The sequence below is a fragment of the Thermobia domestica genome, chromosome 10, assembly GCF_964235325.1.
Source record: "Thermobia domestica chromosome 10, izTheDome1.hap1.1, whole genome shotgun sequence".
Taxonomy (NCBI): domain Eukaryota; kingdom Metazoa; phylum Arthropoda; class Insecta; order Zygentoma; family Lepismatidae; genus Thermobia; species Thermobia domestica.
In genome coordinates, this window is record NC_137463.1 from 130,261,269 (window position 1) to 130,287,590 (window position 26,322).

At 35.9% G+C, this 26,322-nt stretch overlaps 1 protein-coding gene across 3 annotated transcripts in view; it reads left to right on the forward strand.

Annotated features, from left to right (window-relative positions):
• Positions 1-26,322, forward strand: part of inaE (inactivation no afterpotential E) — a 703,344-nt gene that overhangs the window by 408,750 nt on the left and 268,272 nt on the right. For all 3 annotated transcript variants that reach the window (XM_081728566.1, XM_081728568.1, XM_081728569.1), the window contains exon 3: positions 17,941-18,042. In XM_081728566.1, coding sequence (XP_081584692.1) covers positions 17,941-18,042 — 102 coding nt within the window. The remainder of the gene's footprint in view (positions 1-17,940; positions 18,043-26,322) is intronic.

Genomic DNA, 26,322 nt, shown 5'->3' on the forward strand with positions numbered 1-26,322 from the left:
GCAGCTTCCTTTTTCCTCAATCAGTTTTAGATTGACGAGCGGTGACAGGATTCGTTGTTATGGCAACAGTGGTTGCTGTGGCAACGGCCCCCTTTTTCCAGTTTTAAGTACATTTCTTAAGTTTCATAATATTTCGTATTTAAAATGTTTGTACAGTATAACATTTCCTTAGTTTTCTAGTGTTACGTATTAAAATATGCATAATATACAGTATATTGTTATTATGTTATTTGTATAACATTTCCTTATGTTTCATCACGATAAGTACTTTTTATTTTAATTTGTAGTTAATGTACATTTCCACTCTGCCTTTTATATGTGTCCTAGTAAAACTAACCAGATTGAAAATGCTATGAAAGGATAAAAGAATTTTCAAAAGTAAACTTTTGTAGTAGAAATAATTTACACATACAATCAGGTTTAGTGGCATTCATCAAATATATAGAATATTATTTCTAATTTTTAAAACATTTATTCTTTTGAAAATTGTCGCGAACATAACTATCGTCTCACGAGTCGGGATCGAGGAACTGATTTTATACATCAGATTCCGACGATATAAAGGTTGTTCTATCACTGAGTGTCGTGTTCAGAAAAGTATTGTGCAATGATAGTATTGGATTTGAGGAAATGTATATTTTTCTTTTTCTTTTTCTTTTCTTTTCTTTTCTTTTTTTTTTTTTTTTGTAAATTAATTGTAATAATGTATATTCTAATCAATAAACATTCATGCGAAATTTAAATTACATTAACCATCATCTTTAAACACATTAAGGTATTTTATTTTATTGATCTTATAAACAGATAGGTTATAAAGGTCCGCTATTATGTAAAGCTGTCCGATTATGATTTACGGTAGAAACTAAAATTATAGGTTTCCTTTAAGTTAAAGAAATATCAGTTGATTAAAACTTTATTGATATGACATTTCATTATTACTTTGTGTTGAAATCTAGATTGATTGTATATTTCATATTTCTCCACTGTTTTTACAAATATTAATTACAGTTATTATAAATATATTACATTCTTTTTCCAATTCTCCGTAGTCCAGATCTATCATATTTTCATTTCCTCTTTATATTAGTGCAAAATACATCTGACATTAAGAAAAGTTTACATTTTGTGTATTAGAAAAAGATAGCATGGTATAACTGAAATAATTTTTGTGCCATGCTATCTACAAGAAATACATAATTACGGTACAGCATTATGCAGAACCTACGTTATGAAAAACTATTTCTATCAGCTAGTGACGGGACCAACTATGTATGTGAGCTCCAAACCACATGTTTTTTACTGAAAAGTTGGCATTTTCCTAATACAAGAAATTTAAAACAAAGAAAATCATGAGGGAGAACAACTATGTGCTTTGTCTTATAAAAATGGATGTATGTTAGTTCCAGCATAATTTTGGAACGCCTGAAGCAATTTCAACCGAACTTCGTACACATATGACTACAACTTGGAAATAAGTTGTGTGTTTAAGACCACCTAGCTCTACAAGGAGATAGGTTGAAAGAGGGTGACATGTAAAAATAATGAGACGCGACTGATATTAATTTGGAAATCATAGTTTTTTCTGTCGCTGAGATTAACACTGACACTCTCGATGCCATTTAAGTTGATGTTTAGCCCTCAAGACCCCCTAGCACCTATGGTTGGAGTGGGAAGAGGTGACATGTAACAATAATTGGAAACTACCGATATTAGTGTCGAATCCGTAGTTTTCGAGATAAAACGCAAAATCAGTCGTTGAAATGTGTGTGTATCTTAAGGGGAGTTGGGGGTTCAAATATTTTTGATAAAGTTAATCTCCCCGTCCGCAGAACGAGCATTTCAGCTACGTGTCCAGGACCTGGATTCTAAATATTGAGGAGTACGAGGGTGGAATAATAGCAGAGGAATATCGGCTGAAGTGTGCAAGTAAATATGTAGGTAATGAATACGAAAATCGCAATCTATGGCTTCACACTGGTTCTAAATTTTCCATTTTCTATATGTGATTTTGAAGCCACGCAGGGAAGAAACTGGTTGATACTTTTTCCGTATTGCACTGGTGGTTCAGCTAGCAACGATGTATAAACATGATAGAACCTCCCCTTGGATAGAACATTACAACAAGACAAGAACCAGTAAATGAAGTCTTTACACTTTGTTCAGTGAGTCCTGCTCAGCACTTTCCGTTCTGCAGAAACAATGAATAAAGGGGAGTAAGTTTCATCATTACAGTTGTCTGAGTGTGGGTGTCTATCTCATAATCATGTTTTTTTCTTCAATATAAATTGTTTATTTTCACTTACAATATAAATACAAACTGAACAATTAATTTTGTGAAATACACAATTGTTCACTTTTCATTGTGGCACTAAGATCATTATTACAAACATTTATTAGGCATGAAATTAGGAAATTATATTACTTGAAGAGTCCAGATTCTGAACTTTTATAGTTATAAAATCAAGGAATTCTAAAATTTCAAAATCGGAAGTTATTCGGTTCTGCAATTTCGCGGGCCAGGATTCCAACATTCCGATATGCTGGATCGACGTACCATTATTGGGTATTCCGAATTTCAAAGATTCGGAAATGCTGAACGAAAGTTCTCATATTCTGGAATTCGGAAATTTCTAGCTCAAGTTCCGAAATTCCGGAGTTTCGAGTTTTCGAAATTCCGAAATTTTTTGCTGAAGTTCCTAGATTCTGGAATTCCGAGTTTTAGAAATTCCGAAATATCGGACTGAAGTTCCGGAATTTGAGATTTCTGAATTCCGACATTTTGGGTGAACTTTCGGAATTCCGAAATTCCGGAATTCTGAGATTTCGAAATTTCGGAGTGAACTTCCGGAATTCCGAGATTTCGGAATTCCAGAATAACTAAACAACTGATTAACAATGTTGCCAACCCAACATAAAGTTGTGTTTTTTCACTACCTCATACTATTACATATTTCAAATTTATATGTAAAATGGAAACTTACAGCACTACACTTCTTATGCAGTGTTGCAAATTGAGAATGCTAAAATATCACAAACGACAATAATAACGCAAGTAGCACGAACGGGATAATTCATACCCACATTACTTTAGTGTCAAATGCATATGTTGAAAAAGTAAAGACGAAGTTACAAAATTGAAAATGTAGCTACCTTCAAAGTACTTGGTTTCGAAAAACTGTTGAGATAAGAATCACATCTAATTACGTAGGTGCTTTTCGATAGACATAAATATCATAATGCCGTTTACATCAATTTGTTTTCATAAATATCTCAGTCCATTCCGGAGACATAAAAAATTGTTAAATTTGATATATTACTTAAAATGGTGTGTTTGTAGGAACTTTTTAAAACAATTTTTGATTTACTTTGCACTGCGAAAAATTCCTTCTTCGGACAGCAGCATATTGTACAAATTTACAGAATCTTGCTTACTGCAGAAATCAGTACGAAGCATACGCTATTCGTATGCTACATAGACACTGCCCTTATGTATTACATCATGCCGTTGCAGGATGTCTGATATCTAACAGTATTCCTTATATTACATACATATATGTATGTTACCTTCGTCAGTTACTGTATATGTTATATACGTCCATTTGTATGTGACATCTGTCCGCCTATATTGTTCCATACGAAAAGTACGTATAGATGAAACACATACAAAAAGTATTATAAAACATGCGTTTTCAGTTCACTTTTGCTGTACGTTAAGTCCAAAAACTGCAGGATTTACAAATGTAACATGCGATTTTACGTACGTCACATATTTTTTTCTCAGTATGCTTCTATAACATTACAACAATACCTATTGCTAGATATTATTAGAACAAATTCTGGGAATTACATAATTTAAGCAGAGTTGCAAACTTTACTAGCATTTACCATATCCCCAGAACAGTTTGAAATATCAAATTGCTATGATTTTTACATTTGTTGAAAACCATATATGTAATTGGATGACTTACTTATCTAAGCAGTTTTTCTCGAAATAAATGCTTTAAAAAAGAGAAATTTTAAATCCCTTCTGTCTCTGTTTCTATTTATTTGAAATCCATCCTGTCATGATCATACTGCTAGATACTAAAGAACTTTGGATTACAAATCCCGTTCGTCTAACTTGCGTTATTACCGCTATAGAGGCCACTAAACTCTGGGTATTTGTGGTACTGTAACGTCAGTAGTTTACAACACTGAGTAACAAATGTGTTATTGTAAGTTTTCGTTTAATATGCATTTAAATTGTAATACATGGACATATTACTATTTGTAAAATAGAACTTTATGTTAAGCTGGCAACACTCTTAACCTTGTGACATTACAGAATATATCAAACAATTCCTCTGCTTGTATTTATATGGTACAAAACTTCAACGTTTTTTGTCTATTAGTTTAAAAGTTACAGGGGCGTATCAAGATAAATGGTCCAACTGTATAGATAAAGATAAATGACTTACACTAAAAATACAAATCGCTGAGCAGAGCAACGTTTATGTGTAAAATAATAAATAAATAAATGTGTGACAGCTTCGCCAACTAACTGAACCTATTGGCTTATATGCGAGGTCGATGCATCTCATTCGATCTTGATCAGAGCATGCTTGATAATATATCTTGAGGAACTTGGTGATGGAATGATGTATTATGATATCCAGGTATTTGATTCATGAATCACCAAATTATTGATTTGGCCTAGTCAATTTTTTTGCAGAAAAGATCTCAATTGCTACTTAAACAAAAATATATGGAACAAATCTGTTAAACGTTCTATACAAGGCCTGTAATTCTATCCGGAGACACTGTATTTTCGGCAAAACTTCGACCCTCAATAACTTCTGACCCCTTAGTTTGTGAAAGTTTAAATTTGGTGTGTAGACTACTTAAGAGATGTAGAATTGAATACCATCAAATTCGAACTCAAAAAATCAAATGGTCTTAAACTATTCTGCAACGTAAATGAAATTCTACATATTCTCGAAAAAATACAGTAATTACTTTAAAACGTGAAGATGTGTTAATACCGTTACTAAGCGACTTCATTGTGCGTATTTTGATGAGTAGCTTCGACATAAGTATACCGATTTTGGTGGTTCTTTTCATGTTTTATTTGTGAGAATATTATTTCCTGGTGATTTCCTATTAACTTCATAAGGGTAAAATGATAGCAATTGAAGCTATTCCAAGAAACTTTTTTATGGGAGTCAGATTCAACACCACAATTGTCTGCATGTTCACACATAACTTCACCATAGATACTATGATTTTGATAAGCGTGTTTACTATAGTAGCTTGCGTGATGTTTTCATATACATTTCGTTAGGCCCATTGGCTCCATGTAGATTCATACTTTATACTTGCCCACCTAAGGTTTCTTTGACCTCCTAAAAAGTTTGAACTTCGCTGATCTGAATTATTACAGTAAATGAAAATGAAGAAATAAATCAAACTTTCAAAAATATATTAAACAACTTTAAAGAAGATACTAAAAGCAGAAAATAATAAAAAAGTAACTAAAAAGCGGCAAAAAGGCAGGAAATAATGTTAAAGCACAAAACTGCAGCAAATAATAGAAAAACTGCTTCCAGAACTTCTTTGAAACTTGTAAATATTTTTTATTAAAAGTTGTTTTTCCACGATTCTTTTAATGATGCATCAAAACACATACTTAACTTTGTAAAATTTTCCGGAAATCCTGTGAGGCTCTCATGATAGGGAGCCCTTGGGGAGGGTTGAGTAATTACACGTTAAAAAACGTTTTCTTCGTGACGCGTAAAATACGCGTAAACACGTGTAAAAGATGCAAAATATGTAATGTAGGTAAAAGAAAAAGAAAAACAAGAAACAAGTCTGTAAATTAAAACTTTCTTCCTGCTGGTTAAAGTTTGGTTTGACACAAAGAAGAAGCTTCCTCCAAATTTGAATAGGCTCTTCCTGAATTTTGCAATTTTATAAACCTATATTGTCTTCATAAAGTGCACATAAATATTATGATTTGCAGCGCGCACGATTATACTTGAACATTTCATAATGTTTTGTAGTATACGAACAAAATCCTGTAGCCGAAATCTTGCCACCAAGAATTCCATGTCGCCGAAACCTAGCCACACAAAACCTCGCTGGCTAAAACCTTGTGTGAGTAAAATCTCGCCATCTAAAACCTCGAGGGCCAAACTATTTCCTGGCCAAAATTTTTCGGGCAAAACCTAGCTGCCCAAAATCTCGCTGACTAAAAGCTTGTGTGAGTAAAATCTCGCCACCTAAAACCTCGAGGGCCAAACTATTTCCTGGCCAAAATTTTTCGGGCAAAACCTAGCTGCCCAAAATCTCGCTGAGCAAATATTGGCAGGCCGAAATCAGGCATTAATAATAATAATAATAATAATAATAATAATAATAATAATAATAATAATAATAATAATAATTATAATAATAATAATAATAATAATAGATCTAATAATAATAATAAATTGTTAATTTACACGTTAGAAGAAACAAAAATTGACGATTCAAACGATGTATAATTGTAAAAGAAACCACAACTAGAAGATCGGCTGCGTCGTGGCTAAGTAGTTAGCGTACGCGCCTTTGGCGTAGGAGACCCGGGTTCGACTTTCGGCTGGAGATCATGTGGTTTGGATCCCACGTTAATCAGTAGGTTCATGTCTCGTATGGCCTCGCTGCTGAACGGAACGTTAAACTCAAAATCAAATCAAATCAACGAAATTAGGAGAAATCTTATCCATCGAATCTATTTTAGTTAAATTGTTTGGTGAGAGTGAACTGCAAATCCCGCTGGAGATTCAAAATGAATGCTGAAAGTCTACTATAACATGAATTCTTTAAGTTAAGAATATGAAACTCTGTATATAAATTCTTCATTAAAAATGAGTGGAAACGTGATCCAACGTCTTCGAAAATTCAATTTTTAAGGGGGAAAGGACCAAGTTATCAAGGACCTTTTCTCCACATCCGTTGTTGTCAGTGTCATCAATACTTGAAAACAGCTGAATCACTTGAAATGATTTTTTGTGTCTCCAGTGCTGCATTCGAATTTATTTTTAAAATGCAGAAAGGTGAAGTCTTCGGTGTGAATTGAGAATACTAGTTCCTGTCCGTCCGTTATGAAGAGGTAAAATAGAGCATGTTGCGTGGGCGGGAAAGGGAGGGGAGGGAAGAAGACTATCCGTGTCTATATCTGAGAGTGCCCATAAAATAGAGGGATATGCCCGTTATAATATATGTGTTCTTGCCGAAACAAAATATGTCGGTATTTTGAAGGTGTCCATTAATAGAAGTGAACTATATAAGCTATTTTAAGTGTATATACATAAGCGATATTTTGAACACATTGAAAAAATTGAATTTGGCACAGCGAGATTTTGACCAGGGAGGTTTTACTCTGAAAGTTTAGGCTTCGCTTCACTTGATGCCAGCAAGTTTAAAGAAATAGTATTTTACGTGCCACTTTTGATTGTGTCCTGCTTTTGAATGGTTTCCTTTTCTTAAGAAAAGAAAAATAGCTTTTTACATCTGCGTAAAGAACGGTTTTCTACTTAAATTCAAGTAAATTATGCATAATTTTCGTAAAAAACGTAACAAGTAAATTACCTTGCCAACCCAACTCTTCTAACATTTTCCTGTCTTATTTTTTGTTCCATCCTTCTGTCTACAGTTGTTTATGATTTATAAGCATTAGACATTTTATTTAAATGTGCAAAATATAACTAAATTGTAAATACTGTCTCACACAAGAAAGTTTTAATACAAAAAGTTGTTTGTTTATTCATGCTCATTTTAGTAATGTAAAATTTCCCGCGGCACCCCATAATTAAAGGATCTGTGCTGTAAGCAGAACGCTTCATTCGATGCTCTTTCGATACACAGATTAAGCTTGTGAAAACTTGTCTTCCTCAGTGTGAAAGGGATTCCTCACAGGGCATAAAAAATTTCCAGATATTATCGGATTTAAAGATGGGACGAAAGTAGGCTAAAAGTAAGCCTTGGCACCTGTAAACATGAAATGCATCGGCGGGAAGTCGAAGTGTTAAAAACCACCACGTTCAAAGTTCTTTGTGCTCGGAATAACATGCTATGATGTATTTTTTCATGCTTTTGAATCACCCTAGCTCCGAAACTATTCACTCTTCCCCTCATGCCCATGTGAACTTTTCTTCTTATTCTGATGTGAGAATTGTTTGTCTGTCTAGCTCATTAACACCCTGTATCTGATTCCCATTCGCATCGTATGACTTTAGTATATTTTTAATGCTGCAGTATATTACGGGAATTTATTTTTTACGTCTTCCATCTAATGGACTTTGAACATCAAGCAGTGGAAAAGAGTTATGGTTAATTTTTGTTTCCCTTTTACACTTTACAGCATTAATCTGATCTATTATAAATGTCCTGTAGATGATCTACAAAAGGAAAAATATTCAAAAACTTAACGAAAACTAAGAATACATGGCTCAATACATCCGTGTGAACGGAACCACAAAATGCCTTGCAATGTAGAATATAAATGCAAAGATTTGATGATGATGATAGTATCAGTAAAGTGATATTGATTGACCTGCTCATAGGACAGAACCTTCTATTTTGAAATTCCTGTTTGGACGCAAAATTTCCAAGTTCTCAAGTGAACAACGTATTACGTAGTTACAACTTATGGTTGCAGCTGAAGTTTCTGATATATTTTCCAAATGAAACAGGTAGTTATGTTAGAGAGGAAATCAACTGCAGCAAGTTTTACTGCATTATACATGGCATCTGTGATAAGTACGAACGGTGGGTCACCGCCGCCCAGAAAGGGATTTCTTTTCTTAGCCCTGTATATAAAATATTGCACTACTTTATTCTGATTTGATGTAAAATTCCATACTTATAAGCCTACATTAATCGTCCAGAAGGCAACTAGCTCCTCCAAACAATACTTCTTTGCCCACTAGAGTAGTTGACAGTGCTTCTAATTGTTAACATTCAGTGCAAGTAAAAGACGAAAGTAGAAAGTCAAACACAATCGAATACAAGGTGCGGTGTCTGGTCCTGTGGTATTGTAGCGGAAAAGGTGCCAAGATAGAATCACGGGAAGAAACGGAGAAGAAGCCAAGAAAGGACTACGTAGAAGATTCACGGACAACTTCCGACGGCTATTCGTCATTGTCAGTGAAGGATGTTGTGTCCGCATCCCGCCTGTCAAATTTCTGTCTCTTCCTCTCCACACATACACACACATACACATACATATATATATATCAAACCAAAAAGACAGTTGAGTGAAGAAATCTTCCAGACAAACTTCATAGTTGAGAACACTAAATCTCAGTGGCAATGGACTATAACTGTCATCGAAGATAATTAAGGAGATAAGCTTTCCAACTGCTTTTTCTTCTTTGCTGCAAATTCTTCTTCCTATAAATTGTTTCAAATATGCCTAGGATACATAAGCATTCTTCAAGTGAGTTAAAGTGTTTCTTTTAACCAATGGTAACAACCAATCACACATTCTTTGATTCAGACCTTACTAAAACTTCCAAACATTTGGATAAAATGGCCAATGTTTAAGGATGCTGATATGTGCAGTGAGAGGAGTATGATAAAGTAACTTTTATCTGTAGTACAGCTTTAAATTTCTTACGATTGACGTGATCACTAGTAACCAATAAAAGCCATCATTACTTTCTAGTTGAGGCTTGGAAAGCATAAAACCATATGCTAAAAGACGTCTAAAAATAAGTGTGGAGACGCCCACGGAGATAAACATACACATTTTGCACAGTTCTGGTAATATTATCATAAGTTCTCCCATTATTAGAGTCACTTGCCGCAAATTAAGGAGCATCCATAAACCACGGTCTTCAGCTAACCTCTTCTACTTTACGCAACACTTCCTTTTTAATTTAAATACCGTCTATCAATTATAGCTTTTCACCACTCTCTGTTCCTTCCACCGTACTTCCTATCAGGACACAGTTCTCAATCAAACCAAATTTTCTTCCTCTTTTTGATTATAGTTAATATTGTTTATTTCGCTTCTATTATTTCATCATTTCCTCGTTGGTTTTCTGTTAAATCCATCTAAATCTCTCTATTGCGTAGATTTCGTAAAAATTTTTGTCGATGTCTAAAGCAGTCATCAACATCACGTTGAACCATCTTGGGACTTGAGCAATGTGATTAATTTCGTATTCTGATTGCAACAAATTGTGATACAATGGTGATTTAAAAAAATAAAGTAAAAGGAAGGCAATTTTGTTGAAATTTGTATGAAAACGTGGTTGTTTGAATAAGCCAAACTAGAATAAGTTGTAATGTTTTAAGAAAAAATACTGAAAGTTTATAAACACACACACACACACACACAAATACATGTTTCAGAATCCTGCGGTACTTTCGCAACAATTTTTATAGAGGTAGTTGGTGAGTACTTCAAATTATATGCCTGTATGCAAACTCCCTGGCACCCAGGTTGGTCTATACTTTTTGTCTTATCTTGGTGTCAGGAATCACTTCCCAAACGTTGTTGGTGTTGCTTTGAAACACCCTATATATATAACACCTAAGTTTTAAGCAATGTACACAAAACTCTGAAATTTAGTATCATGCAAACATGAATTGGGGAATATCATTTGACATACTTCCAATATAATCATATTGATAGTGTTGCGAACCCAACAAAATTACGTACTTTTTAAATAGCACTACGTCAGATTATTACATACTTCAAATATACTTGCAAAACTTTGGATGTTTTTCACACTGTAGCGCCTTTAGTTTACAACACTGAATAACAATGATATACTGTAAGCCTTCACCTAACATGCAGAGTTGATACATGTAATAGCCTGGCGTCATGAGCTTATATTCGGTTGGCAACACAGAATATGCATGGTAAGAAATTGCAGTGTTTTTTTTTTCTATTAGTTCAAACGTTACAAGGGCGTATCAATGGTCCACAATATATATTTAAATATTAAGATGGTCCCTATTTTCGACTTTTGGGGCTTTTTGAGTCTCATTCCCTAAAATGATTCCATGTTTTGTCTAAGTAGCCCTTTAAGAAAAATAGCTGAATTGAGTAATATTAAATGGTTCCCCAAATTTTGGCGACCTCGCCTTTTCAAAGCATTCACAATATACGGTACAAAGGCAGGCAAAGTTAGCTTCTACATTTACAAAGGCTAGAAGGGGTGATAGCATATCTTAGATAGGGGTAATGAAGGTAGAACTGCATCTATTACTGTATAGTGCCATCATGGCGGCCATCTTAAAGTCCACCATTTTGGATTCAGATCCAAAAGTTTTAATAGGAAGGATTCACATGACACATCTTGGAGTGCTTTCACCAGAAACAAATGACTGGCGTTATTTTCAACTTACCTCTAATCATTTAATAGTTATTGTACTCATAATATCAGTTTATCTTGTCTTTCCAAATTTACGAACTATCTTTGCTTCATATTGTAAATGCATTCAAAACTTTAGGTCACGTGGGGCTCCATTTAGTATTATGGGTTATTTAGGCTAATATAGAATTGTATTAGGGTATGAGACACAAAAAAATACTTGTAAGTCGAAAAATAAAGACCATCCTTGTGAAATTATATATATATATATATATATATATATATATATATATATATATATATATATATATATATATATATAAAATATAACTCTACATAAAATATAAATCTGAGTATGAAAATGCAGAATACTCGTTACGTTAGACACAGAACATAAGGGTACGCCTAGATGTAATCTTAAATAGTTCTGAGAATAGAGGCAAGAAGATCTTTGAAGAAACTGATGTTTCTTTTTAAGAGCCTCTAACGCAATCTTATTCTTGTTTTCCATGAGTCAAAGCACCTTTCTATGGGTAGAGAGGGTAAAGGAAGGAATATTTGACGTGTTACTAGTTCTTGACTGAGTGAGTGATATTCTTGTGTATGACGGGTTTAAAAATGGATCATATTCTTTGGTTGCGGAAGTTATGAAGAGTGTCAGTTGGAGCACGTATGCAGGTCAAAGCATAAACATGTCAAGTCTTGAAACTTTGCTGTCTTTACACGTAAAACACGATAGTCTTGTTTTACATGTAAACTTCAGTGAAACAATAAAGTTACATGTAACTCAATTTTCTGCTTTGTTTTCCGGATGAAATTGTTTTATTTGAGTGTCTTATTTGATTTATCAACGTATTTTTAAGAAGTTTGAGAACTTTTATACACTTTCTAGGCTTCGAAACTATGCTATGCATAAGTATATAGAATGACTTTGTCCGTCTGTCCACAGGTATCACAGCGTAAACAGTCATTCAAATTGCTGGTTTTTAAAGTCGATTCAGCGTTACAGGAATAGGTTCCATCTCCTCCGTTAATTTTCTGTTATAAGCGCTAAGTGTTTAAAATTTAATATTACTTCCTGTTTCAATAGTAATTTCCAAGAACAAGAACGGGAAAAGATGTTGTATATTGCTCTCTTTTGCAATCGATTCATTGTCCAAAGAATAAGTTCCATCTTCATTAATCTCTATTTAAACCGGAAGTGGTTCGATTTAACCTTTTCTTGTTTAAACACTTATCGCAATAGAATAAAAAATGTAATATATAGCGGCAAGCGGTTTCTTGCATCGATTCAGTATCACAACAGAGCATATTGTCACAACCCACAACACACTACAAAAACTAGAAGTTGAAAATTACTAATACAGGTTTCAATGCTGATTTTTATAGAGTAAAAACGGTAAGAGAGATCGAGATGCAGTTTTTTCAATTGATATAGCGTCCCAAAAATAAGTTCCTTCCCCTTCGTGAACCTTCTATTGAAACCGGAAATGGTTCATATGACCCGAAATGGTTCAAATGAACAATTTCTGGTGGTTTCAACATTTATTGACGTAGAACAAAATGGTATTAGATAGCAACAAACGGTCTTATCCAAACGATTCAGGGTCTAAAGAGATTCCACCATCGGAACCCGCAACTTTCTACCAAAGCCGGAAGTGGTTGAAACTTACTACTTCCGTTTTCAATACTGATTTCTGTACAGCAAAAACAGTAAGAGATGTCGAGATGCAGTTTCTTGCAATCGATTCACCTTCCCAAAGGTAGGTTCTATCTCCTCGCTTAACCGTCTATTCGATTCAGAAATGATACAACTTAACGATTTCCGGTTTCAACTTCTATCGCAATAGACAAAAATAGTAATCCGTAGTGAGTGATGGCTTATTGATAGGGATTCATCTTCTCAGGAACAGGTTATATCTTTGATCTTACTAATCTGTTGCAACCAGTAGTTATAGATGTACTACTTCAAGTTTGAGTATTGAATTCCTTGCAGTTTCACACTGTGAATCGAAACACTTGTTTTATTATTGGTATTTCCAAGGTGATGATAGGATACAATAAGTTTACTTTAAAAATATAAGTACTTTCGTATTAGAATAGACAACAAGGTTGTATGAACTCCGTTTATTTGTACCTGTTCTAAATTGAAGTAACACGTGGCGCGTTGTATAAATGGCTCAAGAAATTAAACTTTATTTTTAGTATAATGTTCATACTATAAAGCGTATTGCATGTTTACCACAAATATATTGTAATTTTGTCTGGTTAATTTCATGGTTATGAAACTGAAACATGGAAGTTTATTCCTCATCCGACAAAATTATTTCATCAGTAATTTTTAAATAAATTGACCAATCAGAGTGCAATGTCCCCTGTCGTAATGTCTTAAAGCATTCTTTAAAATGCATAAGCTTTAACTGAAATCGAGCGTATATTCAAAGGTTTCTTATTTAAGAAAAATACCGTAATACTTCAGGAATTTCACAACAATATTTTCCTAAGGTTATTATCACATGACGATTGAGATATTTGTGTACTGAAAATACAGGGCCAATCAAAATAATTGTTTGGTTTCAGCTGTCTATCATACTCAGTATACTTGAGATACGAGTAATTGTATTTCTTCTAATATAAATAAAATAAAGAGTTTGAGTATTTGTCTGTCTGTGTGCGGCCTGGGGACCAGCGAGTGGACCGAGTGTTACCAAATTTTAGTCAGGGAATACCTTGGCCCAGGCCCCAGATCAAGACGAAGTTTTTTTTCAAATTTCGAACCAGGGGGGTCTCAGAGGGCGTTTACCGTGACATGTAAGAGTAGTAGAAAATGTCCGATATTAGTATCGAATTCATAGTTTTCGGGGTCGCTGAAATCAGTAGTGAAACTCTGATCGCATTAACTTCCAAATTTACGCTATTCGGCTCCGGACCGGGGGTCACCGGTGGGAAGGGGATACCGAGACATGTAAAAGTAATAAAAAATGATCGATATTAGTGTCAAATCCATAGTTTTCGCGGTCGCTGAGATCAATGGTGACACTTCCATTAGCGCTGACTTGCAAATTCAGCTACAATTGTATGCGGGCCGGGGGTCGGCGGGGGGGGGGATACCAAGACATGTAAAAAATAGCCCAAAAGGACCGATATTAGTATCAAATCCATAGTTTTTGCGGTCGCTGAAATGAATGGTGAAACTCCGATCGCATTAACTTCCAAATTCACGCTATTCGGCTCCGGGCCGGGAGACACCGGGGGGGGGGGGATACCGAGACGTAAAAGTAATTAAAAAATGATCGATATTAGTGTCAAATCCCTAGTTTTCGCGGTCGCTGAAATCAGTGGTGACACTTCCATTAGCGATGACTTGCAAATTTAGTTATAATTGTATGCGGGTTGGGAGTCAGGGGGGAGGGTTACCGAGACATAAATAAAAATAGCCCAAATGACCGATATTAGTATCAAATCCATAGTTTTTGTGGTCGCTGCGATCAATGGTGATACTCCCACAGGCGTTGACTTCCAAATACAGCCCCCGTGCGAAGCATGGGTATATTCAACTAGTATATAATAAAATAACACTTCAGGGCTTTGTTACATATCTTGCGGATGTTCTATATGCATTCCCTTTGTGATTCGAAAAACATCTATACGATAATCGAGATCGCTCCAAATTTGTAAATTGTCAGAGGTTTCAAGTGGCTGTTCTAATGTTCACCTCCAGTTCCGGGATACTTGGGATAATAAATCTGATCCTTCATACATTTCAATAGGAAGAAATTATTTAAGGTTGCATCGGGAACCGGTCAAAACCCCCACAGCCAAAACCCCCACACTCAAGAAATGTCAAAACGCCCACACGATCGGTCATAACCCCCACACAAATGGACAAATCTCCCAAATACACGAACGGTCATAACCCCCACAGCCAAAACCCCCACACTGGTAGTCGGTCATAACCTCCAACGGTCATAACGCCCACACAAATGGACAAAACAGCCACACATAGCAACGGTCACAATCCCCACATAAATGGACAAAAACCCCACACAAATGGACAAAACACCCACACGCAGAAATAGTCACAACTGCCACACAAATGGACAAAACCCCCACACAATCGGACAAATCTCCCACACTCTGAAATTATCCTGGTTGAATGTATTGCCCTTGTACTTTTTAATAACATTTTTTATTCCAATTAAACTGATGTTGCAACTATTCTTCTTGGGCGTCATAAAGAGCCGCAACAAAGACGTGGAATTACGATCATTTTAGAGTGTGGGGGATTTGTACGATTTTGTGGGGGTTTTGTCCATTTGTGTGGCAGTTGTGACAATTTCTTCATGTGGGAGTTTTGACCATTTGTGTGGGAGTTTTGTCCATTTATGTGGGGATTATGACCGTTGCTATGTGTGGCTGTTTTGTCCATTTGTGTGGGGGTTATGACCGATTGTGTGGGCGTTTTGACATTTCTTGAGTGTGGGGGTTTTGGCTGTGGGGGTTTTGACCGTTCGTGCGTTTGGGAGATTTGTCCATTTGTGTGGGGGTTATGACCGATCGTGTGGGCGTTTTGACATTTCTTGAGTGTGGGGGGTTTTGGCTGTGGGGGTTTTGACTGTTCGTGCGTTTGGGAGATTTGTCCATTTGTGTGGGGGTTATGACCGTTTGTGTGTGTGTTTTGACATTTCTTGAGTGTGGGGGTTTTGACCTAGACCCGTTGCATCAAGCAGTAGCCAAGTGAATGACATGTGGTAATAATCGGCCTTACGTCCATCACTGGTTTAAAAATTCTTTGACGTATCAGTGGAAATGAAGAGGTGCTCCATACATTAACAATATGAAATCGGCACTTTTCTCTTTCAGGTGGAGTATCAGTTAACCAGTGAACATAATTAGAAACCCTATATCCGTTACAATCTATTCAGGAAAGAACAATGGATCATAAATCCTCAATGTCGATAGAACAATAGAAACTTGTTTTAGAGAATCCATGCCACACTTCTTTCATATAAAGTTCTCTCTCCTCATATGTGACGGTTCTGTAATGTGACCGTAATTTCATGCCATTGCGTTGGTCATATTCTTATTCTGAAAGGATGCATTACTGCCAGTGAACATGTTGGACATTTTAGGCAAACAGGTGCATCCTATGATACAGGTGTTGATTGTTAACAGTAGTGTAGCCATCCAAGATAACAATGCGTCAATACACACCGCGAGTCATAGTTTGAAGAGAATGAATTTCACAACTTTCCTGGACCACTTGATCTTCTGACTTGAACATTATTATGGATTGTTTTTAGTGCAATAAATTTAGTGAAGATTTCCTCCATTATCGCTGATCCAACTGAGTGCTGTAATGTGTGAAGAATGATCCATTATTAGTCTGGAAACACTTTATGAGTTAAATATCAAAATTCCAAGAGGAATACGTGTGCATGTGTACTGATTTGAATTATCGAAATAACATACCTTTTCGTTTCCAAAATAGATAGCTATATTTTTACAACGAAAAAAAACTGGAAATATAAGTTTATTTGTAAATTTCACTTCTCACTTCTGACAATAAACTACCGCTTAGTTATAGCTTGTAAATGTTAGAAACACGAAAATTAGTTCGTGTAAATTATAAACGTTTTGCTTGGAAGTATGAAATAGTAGAAATGAAATGAAATCGTTGAGTTTTAAGTCCCACGGTTATGCCGGTTAGGCTAAAGGAGACGGTGATGATGAGTGATGAATGAAATGGTGGAATGAAGAAAGTGGGAGGAAACGGGAGAACCCCGAGAAAACCCACGCACACGGTGTTTGTCCACCACAAAGTTCACTTGGCGGGGGCTGGGATCGAACCCGGGACCCCTAGCACCAGAGGTGAACGCTCTACCACTGAGCCACCGCGGCCCCCGATGAAATAGTAGGTTCAATAGTTCTAGAAATATATATATATATATATATTACTAATGAGAGTTAAGCTACTGACAGATTTAAAATGAGATAAGATCAGATTTAAACTTCTTTTTAAAAAGCCACGCAAATTCTCAGTTTGTCAATAAGATTTGAAAATATTTGTGCTAAGAATAATTTTCGATTGATTGGATTGGAGTTTAGCGTCCCATTCAATACTGGAGGTAATGAGATGTGAATCTACATTTTAAAACGGAATCCTACCCTCAAATGTTTCCAGGCTTTTGTATCAGTAATCAAACCCGGGGTTCCGTATATCAAAGGTATGCGATATAGCCAATAGCCTAGCGGGAGGGCAATTTTTTCTGGAGACAACGCTATAGTAATATTATTTTCCAAAGCATGTTACATAAATTTGAAGCTCAACCGCACCTAACAAAGCTGAGCGATAAAAGTGGAAACTTTTAAATAATTCTTGTAGTCTGGTATCAGTATTCATCTTTTATTATTAGTAAATCAAAATGTCAAAATTGTAAGCTTGTTATTCAAAACTATATGCATTTTTTAATTCAATGTCTTTGTATTTCCTTCTTATATGTTAGATACTTGTGATATTTTTAATAATTTAATGAATGTTGAATTTGCTTGTGAGGGTTAATTAATTAAACCACGTTTGTTATATTTATCACAGGCATCATGTGTGTAGAGCTTGTGTGGTTGATATTAGGCGTCGTCTGGTTGAGCTTCTACTACAAAGATTGCCCAGTGGAAGGAGCGAAAGAGGCCATCCTAGGTAAGCAAATGACTTTATAATGACCCATTTATAGTCGGTAGGCTGTTGTGAGGAGGCGGAACATTAGTAGTCGATATTTTTCATGTAATTATTTCTGAGGAAAGCTGAAAAGGTGGAAACCAAACTGCTTATGTTTAGTTTCAGTGGATATGGATCTTGTTTGTATCTAGAACATTTATTTAACCCCTGATGTAAAGATACAAAATAAAATACAGTATGTATAAACAAAGACAATTTTCTTATTTGTCATAAAATGAATGTTTGCATTAACTTCCCCTTTTTTCTATTCTTGGTTCTGAAAATTCTGGAGACGTTGAACTGTCATTAATCAAGGTCTATTAATCCATTTTAAAGCAACGTAAAGTTCATTAGACAGCTCCGGCTGTAATGATGGCATCATTATTTACAACATGGTAAAGGAAGAAAACAGGATTTTGTAGATATTGTAGAATAAACGTATGAGTAAATAACGTAATGTTTTCATTCGCTTGTGCATCTGTTAATTAGATAACTGTGCAGCCAATGAACTTTGTTAGTCTTATGTCTATGTTTACTATATAATTCAACTGTGAGGGATTGAAAAGTAAACAGTTGTGTTCTAATTTTGCAAAACCACATGCAGTCTTTGAGTGAAAAGAATCTCAGTGGCAATAACTAACATCTGGAATCAAGTTCTGGTAATTAACTAGGAACTTCTCGAACTAACAAACATAGATAATACCATATTAAGTTTTAATCTTTTTGAAATTATTCAGTTTGATTAATTGTAATATGTATTATTTCTTTGTCAGAAATAACGAGTCAAATAATATAAAAGATTAAAAGACACGCATTCTTCAGAAGTGCTTACGGTAAAATGAGGTTTCAGTACTATGTAGTTATGAGACAGTGAGGTCACGAGACTTACTGGACAAATTCCTTCCAAGGCAATATATTTCCTCCTTAAAAAAAAAAAAAAAAAAAAAAAAAAAACATTAAAGTCAGTATTTCGAACACTTCTTGATGCTATTTAAAAAATAATTTTGTAGAGTTTTGCCAAGAAAATTAGATGGAAAAGATTATAGGCTACTACTATCTCTGAAATTTGTACTGATTTCGGTTATCTGAATCTCCAAAATCCGCAAAATGAAATATGACTTATAACTAATAGTTTTAACACTATTAGTGAGCTCGCAAGTACTTTAAAGAAATCTTGCTCAGAGACAGAGAATCCACTTTCTTGTTTATATTTTCAAATTTCTGTGAAGAATCTAGAAATTATAGTTGCATCTGTATAATATCATGTTGAGACAGCTATCAAACACTTCGACAGTAACACTGGATACCTAGATGCGCTTGTTTACTTCCTTCCTAACTTAAATGCATTATTACTGGAAAGCAACTGGAATCAGGCGGTTGAAAATTAGCTGCTCTGTGTGAAGTCTCAGCTTCGGAATTGGTAAAGTTAATTCCGCAATTGTCGTAGAGATTAGATGGTATCCGTATCGGTCTTTCTCATCTGACATACAATTACTTGTTTTTTGATCGTGGCCTTCCTATTGTGAGAATTTACCTTGCCCTGAGTATTCGGCATATAGTGACGGGATATCTCAAATACTCAGCCATAAAACAATGTTTTGGACTTCAGGCCGATTTTAGTCGTGTCTTGGAGGATTACGATGTTTTTGCTTTTATTCCAGATATTGTACATGCACTTGCTTTTAGCTTAATTTGATTATAGTTTATCTCTTCTTACATTTTTATTATTTTACGCCTTATTGTTGCATTCTGAAGACTGTTAATTTTATTTTGTTTTCACTTATACCAATTTGCTCTTAATTCAACTTCGAAGTTTTATTTCTTGTTCCTAGGATTCCTTTTATTGACTTCAGCAGTTTTCTTGATCTTTTATTTCTTGTAATTTAATTTGAGTTCTGAAGTGACGATTCTCTTAAACAGTCCGTCTAGAGTAAAAGTCCATGGCCTATTTGTAATGCAAGGTTTCTATTAATTTCCCAATCAATCAAAACTTGAATTTCAATTACATCTAAATTAAATATGCTAGTATGCGCCTATAGGCTGTATAATTGAGTAGCTATACAGATTAAAAATGATAACGACAGCAGTTGTTTCTGATTTGTATGTAGGGGGCGCGGTGGCTCAGTGGTAGAGCGTTCACCTCTGGTGCTTGGGGTCCCGGGTTCGATCCCAGCCCCCGCCAAGTAAACCTTGTGGTGGACAAACACCGTGCTCGTGGGTTTTCTCGGGGTTCTCCCGTTTCCTCCCACTTTATTCATTCCACCATTTCACTCATCTCTCATCATCACCGTCTCCTTTAGCCTAACCGGCATAATCGTGGGACGTAAAACTCAAAGATTTCATTTCATTTTTTTTTATTTGTATGTATTGATTTCCGGAGGGGATAATCGGTCGAGAAGGTGTAAAATTTTATTCAGGTCAACCATCGTGAGAATATTCCTCATTCAAATTAGGCGAATGCCAGGATGAATCTAACATACAAATCCCAGGCCCCTTCCTTACTTCGCCAGATACTATGCTCGCAGACGAACGTCATCCCTCATATGTAACGGGGTTAAGACAATACCTAGTAGATCGGGGTTCTCCCTTTCCTCCCACTTTATCATTCCACCATTTCACTCATCTCTCATCATCACCGTCTCCTTTAGCCTAACCGGCAAAACCGTGGAACGTAAAACAAAGATTTCATTTCATTTTATTCAATACCTAGTAGATGCCAGTAATTTCCAGAAATGTTTATATGTAACTGAAAATGAATGGTTTGTAATTATCCAATTGTGTTACAATTGTTCGGTTATGGCACATGCTGATGATGTAAATTTAATAGGGTATGGTAGGAAACCAATAGAAAGAAATGCTGAGATTTTACTAGACGCTTGCAGGGACATGAGTTTAGAAGTAAATGCAGAGAAAATTAAATACAAGGAAGTGCGTCGTGACTGTAATACGGAGAATTATGGATGCGTTAAAATATTAAATAATACTTTTAATAAAATGGATACTTTCAAATATCTAGAACCAATATTAACAGACGAAAATCATATTCATGAAGAAATTAAATGTCGACTAAAAGCAGGGAATTGGTGTTACTATTTGATTCAAAATCTCTTGTCATCGCGAATTCTGTCAAGGAATTTGAAGCTTAAAATACACTATGCGATCAAAAGTATCCGGACACCTGGCTGAAAATGACTTACAAGTTCATGGCGCCCTCCATCGGTACTGCTGAAATTCAATATGGTGTTGGCCCCACTTAGCCTTAATGACAGCCTCCACTCTCGCAGGCATACTTTCAATCAGGTGCTGGAATGTTTATTGGGGAATGGCAGCCCATTCTTTAACGAGTGCTGAACTGAGGAGAGGTATCGATGTAGGTCGGTGAGGCCTGGCACGAAGTCGTTGTTCCAAAACATCCCAAAGGAGTCCTATAGGATTCAAGTCAGGACTCTGTGCAGGTCAGTCTATTACAAGGATGTTATGGACGTGTAACCACTCCGCCACAGGCCGTGTAGTATGAACAGGTGCTCGATCGTGTTGAAAGATGCAATCGCCATCCCCGAATTGCTCTTCAACAAGTGGGAAGCAAGAACGTGCTTAAAACATCAATGTAGGCCTGCGCTGTGAGAGTGCCACGCAAAACAACAAGAGGTGCAAGCCCCCTCCAAGAATAACACGACCACACCATAACACCACCACTTCCGAATTTTACTGTTGGCACTACACACGCTGGCAGATGACGTTCACCGGGCATTCGCCACACCTACACCCTGCCATCGGATCGCCACATTGTCTACCGTGAATCGTCACCACCACACAACGTTTTTCCACTGTTCAATCGTCCAATGTTTACGCTCCTTACACCAAGCAAGGCGTCGTTTGGCATTTACCTGCGAGATGTATGGCTTATGAGCAGCCGCTCGGCCATTAAATCCAAGGCGTGTTACGCCCTAACTGTCGTAGTACTTGGAGTGGATCCTGATGCAGTTTGGAATTTCTGTGTGGTGGCCTGGATAGATGTCTGCCTATTACACTATACGACCCTCTTCAACTGTCGGCGGTCTCTGTCAGTCAATAGACGAGGTCGGCCGGTACGCTTTTGTGGTGTACGTGTCCCTTCACGTTTCCAATTCACTATCACATCAGACACAGTGGACCTAGGGATGTTTAGGAGTGTGGAAATCTCGCATACAGACTTCTGACACAAGTAACACCCAATTACCCGACCACGTTCGAAGTCCTTGAGTTCCGCGGAGCGCCCCATTCTGCTTCCTCACGATGTCTAATGACTACTGAGATTGCTGATAATGAGTACCCGGCAGTAGGTGTCATCACAATGCACCTAATATGAAAAAAAATTGGGGGGTGTCCGGATACTTTTGATCACATAGTGTATATAAAATAATAATCATGCATGTAGTTCTGTATGGTTGTGAAACATGGTCGCTTACTCCAAGGGAACAACATACACTGAAAGTATTTGAGAAGATCCTGAGACAAATATTCGGACCCAAGAGGAACGGGAATGGGGAATGGCGGAAACTTCATAACGAGGAACTACATAATTTATACGGTGTACCCAACATTGTTAAGGTCATCGAGTCTAGGAGGCTTAGGTGGGCAGGTCATGTAGCTAGAATGGAAGAAAGTAGAAACGCTTCCAAAGTCTTGACTGGAATACCTATCGGAAAACGGCCATTAGGAAGACCTAGGCGCAGATGGGAGGACAATATTAACATGGATCTCGCAGAGATAGAAATACAAAGTAGAAACTGGATCCAATTGGCTAAGGTTAGAAGTCAGTGGAGAGCTTTTGTGATCGCGGCATTGAAAATCCGGGTTCCATAGGCCATATAATTAGTTACAATTGTTCTCTGTTAATTAAAGTGTACAAAGTTGAAATATATTTCTTGTGGCAGTGATTTATGGAGAACTGTATATTCAGAAACTATACTTTTATATTTTACAATTTGAAAGATTTTTTACAGCGTCTTCTAGCATATTCAATAACTATTGCGTAATATGTTTTGCAAACATAGATCCCTAGATACGTTTAACAAAGTTAGGATGTGCATGACATTTTACAGTAGATTTTCTATTTTATGGAGTTTCAAATGCTCCTGAAGGTTTAATTGTATATTTGTTTTGAATATCTATGAAGATAATGAAAGAAAGCAGGAGCAGTTCTGGTCTAAAGAAACTATAATCTCTCATTGATATAATTTTGCTGGAAATGCTCTTTTTATATGTCGTGCAAAAAAGGATATTAGCGCGATAGCACGTAATATCCCTGTGATTATTGACATGAATGTCTTCAGTTTCTATACATTCTACATCAGAGGTTCTGTTTGATTTTTAAAATATCTAGTATTTTCTTCTTACTATATATAAAAGTTCCAGGAAGTTGTATTCACCTTGAAGATTTCAATGGATAGTTGTAAGCATCATAAACACCTGTGTTCTGGAGAGCATATTGATACATCTGTAGTGATAAATATGAGAACCGTGTTTATTAAACATTAGAACCTTTGACATTTTGTCTTATTTAATTGTTTCTGTTACCAATGACTGATACCCTCTTTCTATTTGTCTAAATTTTCACGTTTTCTTTCTTGCATGTGACCCCTGTTCGGGAGCGAAGTCTTAATATAGCCGAATCCTTCACTTAATTGCCGGCACTTTAAGAGAGCTCGCCATCTGGTCATACACCACAAACGATCCAGCTTCCACTGCGAGCAAAAGATAAATAAAGTCAAAATATATTTTACAGGTTCCCTGGGTGCATTTAACAACCTTGCCTTTCTTTCTGCACCTGCTTGTGGTTCTACAGCACACGTGCGTATATAAACATAGCTTTTCTGAGAACGTGGATAGTGGTCGTTCACAAAGAAAACCTTTTCAAATTTTGAAATATACAAACATCTAATGGAAAGCAGCGTTACTTTGACATTTGTCTTTTTTGAAAAAGTATACAGTCACCTTTGTTGTGAGCAATAAAAACTATTGGTTATAGTTAATTTTTATTTTAGAAGTAAGACAAAGCAATAAATAGTAAGGAACATTTAAAGTAGATAATGAAACACAGGAAGTTTTCTAGGACTCACTGTTTGCCCTTCTTTTACATTTAATTCTCTGAGTTAATATTAATATGCGATAATTTTGTAGAAGATATTATTTGCCTAAAATGATGTATTTTACATATTTATCTTTGCACACGATGGTGCAACCATAGATGGCAACGAGTCGAAGCACATTCAAATCGAGAGATTAATTTCTCCACCCTAACAACACCAAAGCAGTAAACTAGGGACACACCTTGATCATGAGACAGAGATAACATCTAAGTTTTATCGACTCAAAACTTTGTTTTAAATATATCAAGACGTACAAACAAAATAATGGTTAGATACGGACAAGTATACATAAACTAATACACTTAAGTCCCTATGACCTTTTACGTGTATACCTGTATATCCTTTTATCAGACCAACATCACACTAATATTAGAAAAGAAATGGGGATACAGTTAATCAATTATTCTTAAATAATGTTCCTCGTTCATTTAGTGGTGAGGCCTCGTGTTCGACCCCCAGTGACCGAGCATCAAATTCACTACAATGTGTAGGTGCCACTTTAAACTACTGGTATTTATTGGGATATAAACTTTCCGATTGCTCTTACATATTTTATTCTCCTTTGCTTATGTTTACGAAAGTTAGTTGCTTCTGTTCGCATGATGTCCTCGAAGAGTCATCATACTTTTTCCTTCAATATCCAATCACTATTTAAAGTGTTTTTGAATATGAGCTATCATTAAAGATAACAATAAGTTAAACGTTCAAAATGTCCTCCTTAAAAATGTCTTTCTGGCCACAAAAAAATAATTATTAGAAAAAAAATTGCAAAAGAAGAAAGAAAGCAGAATTTAATTTTTATGGGGCATGCCTACAAATCCCAAGGGAAATCTTTGCAAATGCTTATCAATTCTCTGGTTTCAGCCTCAATCAATATTATTTAATGTTTCAGAAATGACGGTAGTAGTATTCATATTTCCAATTTCTTTAAGCAGTCATATATTAAGGTTCCTGGTATAAACATTCGGCACATCCTTCTCTGTATTATCCGCAACAGATTATCATATTTACTTCATTCCGCCCATGAACACAACCATTTGTCTTTGTAAATGACACAGTTTGTTCACTGGTTTTGTATAACTTGAAATGCAAAATTTTGTGTAGAATCCATCGATTCTTTCTCCACAAAAGACGAAACTATGAATAAAAACGGAATGTAGAATACTCGTACCTAACACTTTTGAGCACTGAAAGAGTTATCTTCGACTACTGCCCATGCAAAGAATGTAAACATTTAAGAAAACTCTATCCCTTCTCTCCACAAGTGGGGATTTTTCCCCATGAAGCACTTACGCAGAAGCATGCAGAGAAGGTTAGTGGATGATAAATAGCTTTTATGTCCGAGGGAATCAAATGCAATTAAGGCAAGTTGTTGTAGCGCTATAAATGTCGTTAAATAAAGAAAGGTATATCGGGGGGAAAAGATTGGAATATAAGTTGAAGGGTTGCTGCAGAAGGGGTTGCTGAAGCTCCTTCGGGAGGAAAAACAAGAAGAAGGAATGAAGTGGGAAGCTACCTCCTAATTAAGACAAAGAACTCCGAGAATTTCCAGATGAACTTTGACTGAAGGGCAAAAAGAAAGAGGAAAATGACTGGTTTCGCTCAAAGAAGAAGGAAAATATAAAGCTATCATCCAAGGAAAAAACTTTCTTCCCTATTCACGTGACTTTCTCGAAAGATTGAGATTGGGATGAAGTTTCGTGATGACGCAGAACTCTCGCTAACAGAAGAGCAGTGCCAGTTGGAGCAAATTAAAGGCATATGCTTTTACTTCCAAGAGGTATACAAAAACACGTTACAGTCTCATCGCATTTGTTTCAAACAAGATCTGCAATAACTCCTCTATGTGTACAGAATAAATTTAGAATAGAAGCTAAAGTAATAGGATGTATTCATCCTTCAAACTATCCAGCTGCTTTCGATAAGAGGAGTGAAGCATTCGAAAACAGTAACTTAATACTTTTACAGCCTATTTAGGAACATAGAAGTTCTGACACCTCTTAGTTCCATGATGTATAGCTATTGTTTGCCTCTCATCGTCTTTATCTTTTACTAAATAGACCTCTGAATTCAAGAGGTCCGAAGTTGTCTCACCCTATGGAAAATTCTGTATCTCACCAGGAAATGAATC